A 10,293-nucleotide genomic window follows, 5' to 3' on the forward strand; every position below is an offset into this window, starting at 1 on the left:
TACTTAATTATCATTCTCCTTACAATTTTTAAGCTAAAGTGCACCTCAAGTCTTAAAGACTTCGTGTTGGTTATTTAATTTTATAAAGCATTTTTTAATCATTTAACTTTAATATCATTTTGTTTCATCAACAAAAAAAAAATCCTACATTAAATTTTTAAATATTAACAAAATATTATCATATATTGTTATATTAATTTTAATTTTTTTAAAATAATAATGATAAACACAAGAAGTAATTGTTTGAAACTAATGTTATTGTGGTTAAAAGACTGAAACGGATACTTTATAAAATTAAAGAATGACCACTTTAAAACTCTATATAAAATTATATGATCTAAAATACACTTTTTAAGTTTTAATGCTTGATATTTCCCTCTCACTTTCTCTTTCTACCCTTTCTGTATGCAAAAGCACCAATACTTTTTACAAGAATATAGTAAAGTTTAAACATGCTAGCCTCCTCCAAATGATTATATATATACAGTGTCACATGTATCCACTCAACTTTGTAAAATTTACAAGTATGTATGACAATTTTTGAAAATTTGCACCCACTATCTCAATAATTTTGAGCCACTACTAAATTCAAAATAAAAAACATTTGAGTTTTAGAAAAAGTTTAAGCCTTTAAAATTTCATTTAAATCTAATATATTTTAAGTTGTCAATCTATTAAATTTAAATTTATACTACAATTTTTTAGTCATATAATTTTATATTATCTTTCACAGTATTTTTAATTTTTATTATTTTATATTTTACGCCCCACTGATTTAGGTCCAGCGTCCATCACTGTTATATGTGTGTAGGTATAAAACCCAGCAAACCACCAGACAGAGATACTGGTGAAGCCAGAAAGCTTGTTACTCTGCAAGTTCTGTGAGAGAGAGAGAGAGAGAGAGAGAGAAGGCCACCATGGATTTGGGTAGTGAGGTGGAGAAGAAGATCAAATTTGACCCTAAAATGGAAAGGCCACAAGAATATGCTTTACACTGCGACTGGGTTTCCTTCAAGACCTTCTTCCACAACGACCCCAAAGCCCTCATCCAGACCTTCGATCTCGCCGGAAACACCGCCATCCAGGTGGCCACCCGGTCCGACGACCCCGACCTCATCCGGCAACTCCTCGACATGCTTCCGGACGACAACGATCGCCGTCAAGCACTGAGGACGGGGAATGCTCACAAGAACACACTTCTCCATCAGGTCATTTTCTGCGACAATCTAGAGATGGTCGACACTGTGCTCAACTACGAGACGGACAAGAAGCTGAAGAAGATTGATGATGATGAAGAGGATCTGTTGGAGCTGCTGAACGACCTCAGCGAAACGCCGGTGTACCGCGCCGCCAAGTACGGACGGCTGAGGATGTTGAAGCACATGGCCAGATTAGTAGACGATATCAAGAAGCATTTTCACAGACGACAGCCAAAGCTGGACATCACTTCCATTCTTCACATCGCTATAATTGGCCAACATTTTGGTATCTATATATTATTTGTTTTCTCTTACATATTCTTAGGATCTTAGATTAAAAAAAAAAAAAACATTTTGGAGAATATATAGCGCCTACCATGCTCAAATCTGACTTTCTTCGAGGACTACTAAAAAGGAGATAACAACAAATACGGACGGACAAGCGTTTATAATGCTACACTTATTTCTAATACTCAACCTTTTAATTATTTTTCCATTTATTTTAACATTAGATTATACTCATTATGTTCAAAAATATAAGATATTTTTTAAAAATTAAATATTTAAAAATATAAAATATTTTTAGTCTTTTGAGGTGTAATCATTGCTTTTTTTTAAAGTAACCCTATTAATAATGAATTTATATTTATTATAGGATATTTAATAGGGATAAATATGAAAAAAAAGAGTTAGTTAAAAAGTAAGAAGTGAGATTCGGCTAAAACTGTCTTACATTTTTAAACAAAGGGAGTATTAAAATGAGATACATTGTGACATTTTAGGGTGAAAGAATAAATTTTAGGGTGATATTTTAATTTAGGGTAGTATTTTCTGTAATTTTTTGGATTCTTATTTGTAATGGTGAGGTTTTTGCTGGTTTTTTTAATAATTTTTGAGGTCTTTTCAGACATTTTTTTGATTAATGAATAATGAACTTTTATTAACAGTAAAAATTAAATTATATTTTTTTGAAAGTTGAAGTAAAATATTACAAAAAAACGAGTTGAAGATCCAAACATTCTAAAACCTATAGTTTAGGGGCTATTTTTTTTTCCTGATTTTTTTATGGTGATAAAATGATAGATTTTTGTATTTTTCTTTTTTTAACATTTTTGAAATAAAATAAATGAAAGCTGCATAATTTTAGGGTATTTTATTTATTTAAAAAACTAATAAAAAATACAGGGCCGCACCACTTCTTCATCATAGTAAAATATCAGCAGTGTCTAATTTTATATAAAAAGTAAGAAAAATAAATATGAAGAAGAGTGAGGGGTGCAGATGTGGCACTGTGGTTATCGAAGAAGGAAGGGATAGAAAAAGTAGCGTTCGAGAACGATGGGAACAGATTGACGTGTCTTCAATTGCTTTCCAGAATGCCTTCTGTTTTCCGGAGCTATAATTCCCAGTCTGGTTTCATCGACAATCTCATTTATACTCGTACGTATGTATACTCTTTAGATTCTTTTAATTTTGTAGCTATTTATTAATATGTAATTTGGATGTACAGTTCTTCCAGACAAAGGTTATGATGATGATGATGAAGATGATGGATCTGTGAGAGGGAAGGGAGATTTAGAAACTGGAAAGAAAAACCTCAAGAAACACATCTCATCCTCACCTTCTGGTACATACCTCGCCACTCATCAGCAACTAATTAATAACAAAACTGGTTTCTGTTTGAAGTACTAATTAATCATCAGACCAAGTTCTTCATATGAATGCTACTATACATATATTGCAGTTTTCTCAAGGATTTACTACACTCTCTGGAAAATTGCCGCCAAAGGTCAGAGTCTTTGCTCCTTCATCATCATCATCATCATAATAATAATAATCATAATCATGTATGTTGTTCCTGCAATGTAATTAGTGAATTATGGGGAAAATTTCTTTAGGATCTAACTGTCATTCTCTTTTATAAAATTGTCATACCCAAGGTCCTTAAATTTCAAATAAAAAAAAATACCCTTATATCTAATCTGCAATACGGTTCACTTATAAATTTAAGCTGAGAAGAAGATGAATTTTAAATTATACTAATTAAAAACTCGTTCTTCAGATATATATGATCTCAACTCAAATTATAAGCTTATAACTAATATTAGTTATAATCATGTGGAATTTATAATTCAATTTCTAATCAGATATGATTTTTTTATAATTCACAAGCTCAATTATTTAATGTTTACATCTTATTTCATGAGATTTAAAATTCAAGAGTATTCTGGCCCCAAAAAAAAAATCAACAGTATTGTCAATTGATTAAGGACATTTTCGGCCATCTATCAGGTCTCGCCCCGGGGGGCAGGGGGAAATTTAAAACCCCATGTCACTAATAACAACTTCCAAACAAGGGGCCGAATTGTCACTTCCCTTCAATTCTTTTTAATTAAGTGTGAAATGTAGATAAGGGAAAATTACTAATTAAGAAAGACCAAATAGTCAAATTAATTATTTAGGAACAAAAAGAAGGAGATCAAAGCCTTCAAAGTGAATTAAGATTATATGAGAAAATACTTATACCAACAAGGAAAAATGACAATTAGATCCTAAAAAATTGAGTTAATGATAGTTCAGATCCGACAAAATTTTGTAAAGAAATTATAAATATTAATTTAAATAGTTACATTTAATATTTAAATATTTATTTACAATTAAAATTCTTAAATTTATGATTATTTAAACTGATATTTCCAACTTATTTTTGAAAAAATTTGTCAGAAATTTAAGTATCATTAATTTAAAGTTCTGCAACCTAACAGTGATTGTCCAAGTACATTTGCAGAATGGGATACAGTGAAAGAAATCTGGGAGAGAAAGAAGAAGCACATGCTAGCAGCGTTACTAGCAGACTTCTTAGTAAGCCGAGACAACTCATGGATGGACACCAAACACGGAGAACCTCGAACCGAGGTTGTCCTGCCGGTGATTCAACCGTCCAACATCGCCGCCACGAAGAAAGCCAAGCTCGAAAAGACACATTCGCTGGAGGGACCCATTCCCTGCAAGGAGTACACGCCATTGCTGCTGGCAGCCAGCACCGGCATTGTCGAGATAGTGAGGAAAATCATCGATCTTCATCCTGACGCCATCTCTCACGTCAGCCAGCACGACGAGCAGAACGTGCTTCACGTCGCCGTCAAGCACCGTCAGAAACAGATCTATAAGCTGCTCAAGAAATATGGAACTCTCAGACGGTTGGGATGTCAGATGGCGAATCAAGGTCGGACTCTGTTGCACCAGGTTGCGAGGATGGATTATTATGATGGAGGCAATCAACCAGGTGTTGTGTTTCAACTTCAGGACGAGTTACGTTGGTTCGAGGTAAGCATTGCTAATTACCCTTTTAGTGTGAATTTCCATAGTGATATCATTTGTTGGATCGCCCAGAAACAGGAGACAAGAGAAATGGGCGAAGGATATATATTTATGAGTCAATTTTTTATTATTTTATATTAATTATTAAACTTAACTTTATTTTATATTCAAGTCCCACGTCGTCTCTTATATTCAATTATATTGGAAAAACTTAATAATACTTGCGGTAGATTCGAACATGTTGGACATTTCCTTTCCGCTCCTCACATTAATTAAAACTCCAACAAGTGAGATTTATCTTATTTTCAATATTTAAGAATTTTGTAGAAAGAAAAATGTAGTTGCAATAATGACTCCAAGGTTCTAAGAAAATAATAATGTAAAACTAGAAAGTTAAATGATGGAATATAAATAAAATATTTTTATTTATCTTAATTAATTATTGTTATTATTTTAGTAGGATTGTTTGTGAAAAGATAATATTTATAATATTCAATATCAATATTTTAAATATCATAGAAATATTTCAATCAAAAAATAATTTTATAGAAAGAGTAATGTACGTAGTTGCAATTATGACTAAGCTTGGAGGTTCTATGAAAATAATATACAACCAGAAAACTAAACGATGGAATATAAATAAAATATTATTATATTTATTTTAATTATTTATTATTATTATTATTATTATTTATTATTATTATCTTTTAAAAATTAATATCCATTAGGATTTAATTATATTTTTAACAATATTTTTTTAAAATTATTTTAAATTTTATTTATTTTCAAATATGATATCTAAATTAATAATTAGAAATGTTTTGTTATTTTTTTAATTTTAGATAGATTATGATCTCCTCCTTATATTCAGATTAGATTTAAGTATTGAATAACAAGTTTATATTTTCTTGGCCTTTTCTCTCTCTTTCTTTTTCTTTTACGCCTTCCCATTTCACATACTTTTGTTTTATATTTTTGGATACAAGAAGGTTAACATATGATTATGGCATATGTATATATATGCAGAGAGTCAAGAGGATAGTGCCTTGTCCTCACCAGTTGTATTGCAACGACCATAACTTAACCGCAAGAGAACTTTTTGATTTAGAGCATTTGGAAATGCTCAAGGAAGCCCAAGAATGGATCAAGGGGACAGCTCAGTCCTGCTCCGCCGTGTCGGTCCTTGTCGCCACCGTGGTCTTCGCCGCGGCCTACACCGTCCCAGGCGGCACCGACGACAACGGCGTCCCTGTCCTCCTCGACTCTCCGCTCTTCCTCTTCTTCACCATCATGGACGTCGTAGGGCTCGCAAGCTCTCTAATCTCAGTGATGATGTTCCTCTCAATCCTTACGTCGCCGTTTCAGATGCAAGAGTTCTATAAATCTCTGCCCAGAAAACTCACAATGGGCTTCACGTTGTTGTTCATATCGTTGACCACCACGTTGCTGGCTTTTGGGTCAACCATTTTGCTGACGATTAGGATGGAGAACAAGAGATGGAGTTCAAGTTTGATTTACAGTGCCACGTTCTTCCCTGTGACTCTTTTTGGGTTGACTCAATTTCCGATCATCATGGCCGTCAAGTATAGAATGAAGAGACTAAAGAAGACTATAAAGAAGGTGATTCCGAATGATGTCATTACCACCATATCCACCAAACCCAAGAAGAAAAGAGTTTATTCAAAATACGTATGAGCATCGGTCAAACGCTTAAATCTGATGTCTGATGCAAGAACATGGCGTGTTCAAAGGAGAGAGATTGGAGAACTGATCAACCTTTGTGTTTATCTCTGTCCTTGCAAACATCGTACCAACAGTATGGTCTGAAGCATTAATTAAATGTTTAAGTTATTGCATGTTCCTATAATTTCCATATCCTAATTTAATTTGGGAGGCGTGCTGTGTTTCTTCGGATTAGAGTAATTGGTGTAATGTATGCAACTTCTTGTATAAAATCTACTGTATGAATGTATGCATGTTTGTTTGTTTATATATATAGCTTGTGCATCTATGGTATCATTTGCACGTTGTTTGATGATTATATTTTTCAAGTAATGTGTATTATTTTGTGTAAATAAATGCCTGAATAATACTCATTCTTTATCATCAAATTTCATATGTGTATGTATATTTATGTATTGGACACCCTTGTTTGTTGTGTTTTAATACACGAAATAGTTTGTGTATTTGTTTTAATTTTATACTTTATATTGATATTGGTTGGGAATGAATAAAATGGAAATATTAAGATGGATGTACACGCATCCACAAAAAATAAAATTTATAATAAGCATATATATTAAAAAAAGTAAACATGACATTTATTAAATAAAAAATGGTAGTAAAAAATTGTTTTGAAATATTTTGAACATGTACATAAAAGATTGGGAGAGTTTTCAATAAGAAGAGTTAAAACAAATAGTCTTGAGTTATGTAAAAAAAGGTTTACTTGTTAATAAAGTATAATGACGTGTAGTTCATTATGATAAACTCATCTAATAGGATAAGACTTATTGTTATAAATATTTTATTGATAATTGATTAGGGATGAATAACGACGAGGGCATTGTTATTATATTGATAATTGATAATTATCAGAAGATACATATTGGCTTTCTTTTGTAGAAATTGCAAGCATATAAAGTGTGCGTTTATGCGAGCCCGCGCGCGCGGTGCTGTGCTGAACATGTATTGTCAGATCTGAATCGTTTCACCATAAAGATTTTGCGGCAAATAAATTTACTTTAGTCTTAATACTTCATCAGTTAAAAAATATGGGGTATTTTTATATTAATTAAAGTACACTTTCAATAAATTAGTTAATTATTTTTAAATTAATACCATCTTTTTATGTTTTCCCTAATTGAATAAGATAAATGTCTTACTTAAAGATAAATGGCTGATTGTTTTATTTATTCAGGGTATTTTTTTAAAAAATTATAAATTACACACTGAAAAATTAAAATATCTTATATTTTTTAACATTCAATCGAAAAAAAATGCCATATAATTTTTAACAGAGGGAGTAACTTGTTTATCACTGCTCTCTGCCTACTACTAAATGGTTTCAATCAAATGAGAATTGAAGCATACTATTAGAAATCCAAATATGAGTGGACTTTAGTTAAAGTGGGGCAAACTCGATTGAGCTTTGAGATTTGTTATTTGAGAAGTGGCGCCTTTCTATTATTCTTATCCATTTAACCTTTTTTTTAATTTCCTTCATTTTTTGAAGAGTTGCTGCTAAGGATGTGTTCACAGGTTTGATTTGGTTCTAAGAAAAAATTAGATCAAACCAAATCAATCGATTCACTATAATTTAAGATCTATTTTGCCTTTTCCTCTAATCAATTTCATTTTGTTTTTGTGAGGTTTGGTTTCAAGTTTGAACTTTTTTAATGAAATACTCTTCATAATCACTAATATATAATCATGTTTACTAATAATTTTTAACTATTAATTATTATTGCAATAAAAAAATATTTTGAGCACAAAAGAATATTTTTTAAAATTAATTAGCATATTTAACTACTAAAAAGCAATGTATTGTTTTACTAAATAACTAAATTTGGAGAAGAGAAAAAAAAATTTGACAAGTTTATAAAAGTATATATAATAAATATAATAAGACTTTTAGGCCAAAAAAAATATAATAAGATTTGATACGGTTTAGTTCAGCTTCTAAAAGCAAAAACTGAATCAAATTGAACCTATCAATGTATGTCCATTTGGTTCAGTCATTAAATTGAACCTATCAGTCAAAAGAAAAACTAAATCAAACCTCATTTATAATCGGTTTGGATCGGTTAATGTCGGTTTGGTTTAGTGTGATCGGTTTGGATTGGTTTTAGATATCCTTAGATGCTGCTCATTCATAATATGAACTGTGACTTTTATGAGCCCATCTCTCTAGTAATTGACAAATTTTTATAAGAATAAAGTATCAAAAGCCTTTGGAGGTCTAAACAAATCTCCACTAGCTAATTCTTCAAGGGGAGAAGAAATAAAAGCCCAGATTAATTAGCATCTAGAGCATTCTTAGTGAAGTTCAACCTGCTCATCACACACAAGGCTCAGTAATAAAGTTGTTTTGCATGGGTACAGGGGAATCGTAGACAGAACATAGGGAATCAATGTATGTCAATCATAGCCGAGAACCTCAAGAGATCACTCAACTGAGTAATTCTAGTATCGTTTACATTGGCAGAGTTAAAAACTCAGATCTTCACTTGATTGACATGCATGTTGACCAGAGGCACCACAAAATTTGTAAGCAAATCACAAGATCATCTGCAAAGAATGGTTGGAATAACGTGGGCCCATCCTTAATAAGTCAAATACAGCACCATGCACCACTATTGATTTTATCATAGCTCAAATGATCAAGTTTTTCAGTACAAATAACAAACAGGTAGAGAGATATGAGTCACTTTGTCTCAAACCATATGAGGGGGAAAATTCCTCAATTTTGCAACCCTCCTAAAGAATATGCGTCTTTGAGGTGGAAAGGCAACTTCTTATGACATTATAACCAGTCATTAGGTATCCTCAATTCTTCCAAACATGCAAGCACAAAATCCTAGCGAATTGAATCATAAGCATTTTCAAGATCAATTTTGATCGCCATAAAACCTTTTTTTTCCCTTCATGTTCTCCAATGGTATTATCCAAGCTAACTCTTCTGGGAACAAAGCTACTTTGATTTGGAGATATATTATGGACAAGACAAACCCCTTGAATCTATGTGCAAGAATTTTCATAACAGCTTTATAGATAACCTTGCACAAATGGGATGAAATCCTTAATAGTCTCATTATTCTCCCTTTTATGGAGCCAATAATTCAAGTTAAGCTCGACAAGTCAGTCCCAACCCTCCTAAAAAAAGCTAGAGTCAGGTTTGACTATATGAGATAAGAATACTTTAAGCCTGATCCAAATAAGTACAACTATTAAAATTACCGACTCTATATATATATAGAGTCGATAATTTAGGCCAAGTTCGAACCCCCGAAAAATATTAAAATAGGGCTTGATTATATAATTTTTTTTTAAAAGGTAAGATACTTTAAACCTCATCTAAATAAGCTTAGCTTAAATTGAGTCAGGCTCGAATAAGCCTGCCTGTCCAAATTATGCGCTATATCCCTTAGGAATGAGAGCATTAAGAGTACTATTAATGCTGGCAATAGAGTATTCCACTGACCCAAAAAGAAAAGGACAATAAGACCATTCATCAGGCCCGTAGATTTTAAGGCTCCCATATAAAAATGGCTCATTTAATCTCAACAGCGTCCTCAGAAGTTTTTTTTCCCAGAAACAAACCAGTCATACTTTGCTTTTTGGGGCCATAAGATATTCTCTAGTAGTTGACATTAATGATATTATAATTGGTTTTTCGCAATCATCAAATTTCTTCCCATATCAAGTTGGATCTATCTTGTTGGATGGAACCGATCCTCTTAGTTGGATTTTCTATTTATGAGTCTTGGGGTCCAGCGAATCACTATTAATATTAACGTGAATTAATCACAGCTTCCAACAGCAACTTAAAATACACTGTTTTGTTTACTGTTTAGTTAAGGTAATGAAAACTAAACGATACCTTTTATTGAATCAATCAAGACATTTGTTTAACAGTTTATCAGTTCAATCGGGTGAGTGATTTTAGATTTTCATGCTATCTATTTACACATCAAAACAAAAATATAAAATTAAATTAGTGTGACTTTAAGGATCAAATGTGGGTAGACAGAATCAGACTTCACAATATTGT

At 32.0% G+C, this 10,293-nt stretch overlaps 1 protein-coding gene across 2 annotated transcripts; it reads left to right on the top strand.

Moving 5' to 3' along the window:
• Nucleotides 1-867: 867 nt before the first annotated feature.
• On the top strand, nt 868-6,403 carry LOC129298317 (uncharacterized). Of its 2 annotated transcripts, XM_054936712.1 has the most exons (6): nt 868-1,485; nt 2,481-2,639; nt 2,710-2,826; nt 2,944-2,988; nt 3,988-4,526; nt 5,547-6,403. In XM_054936712.1, the coding sequence occupies exons 1-6, from the start codon at nt 918-920 to the stop codon at nt 6,213-6,215; spliced, it is 2,097 nt and encodes a 698-aa protein (XP_054792687.1). In that variant the 5' UTR covers nt 868-917; the 3' UTR covers nt 6,216-6,403. The 2 variants fall into 2 exon arrangements, with proteins under 2 accessions (XP_054792687.1, XP_054792688.1); XM_054936713.1 differs by lacking the exon at nt 2,481-2,639.
• Nucleotides 6,404-10,293: the final 3,890 nt, after the last annotated feature.

The sequence above is a fragment of the Prosopis cineraria genome, unplaced genomic scaffold (assembly GCF_029017545.1).
Source record: "Prosopis cineraria cultivar Desert tree isolate PC_DT_omini unplaced genomic scaffold, ASM2901754v1 PC770, whole genome shotgun sequence".
Taxonomy (NCBI): Eukaryota; Viridiplantae; Streptophyta; class Magnoliopsida; order Fabales; family Fabaceae; genus Prosopis; species Prosopis cineraria.

What these genes read in the sequence shown, in the direction of transcription:
- LOC129298317 (XM_054936712.1), top strand. Translation starts at nt 918, where the DNA reads ATGGATTTGGGTAGTGAGGTGGAGAAGAAGATCAAATTTGACCCTAAA. An exon ending in CGACAATCTCATTTATACTC is followed by an intron (nt 2,640 to 2,709) that starts GTACGTATGTAT and finishes TTGGATGTACAG; the next exon opens with TTCTTCCAGACAAAGGTTAT. An exon ending in CTGGAAAATTGCCGCCAAAG is followed by an intron (nt 2,989 to 3,987) that starts GTCAGAGTCTTT and finishes GTACATTTGCAG; the next exon opens with AATGGGATACAGTGAAAGAA.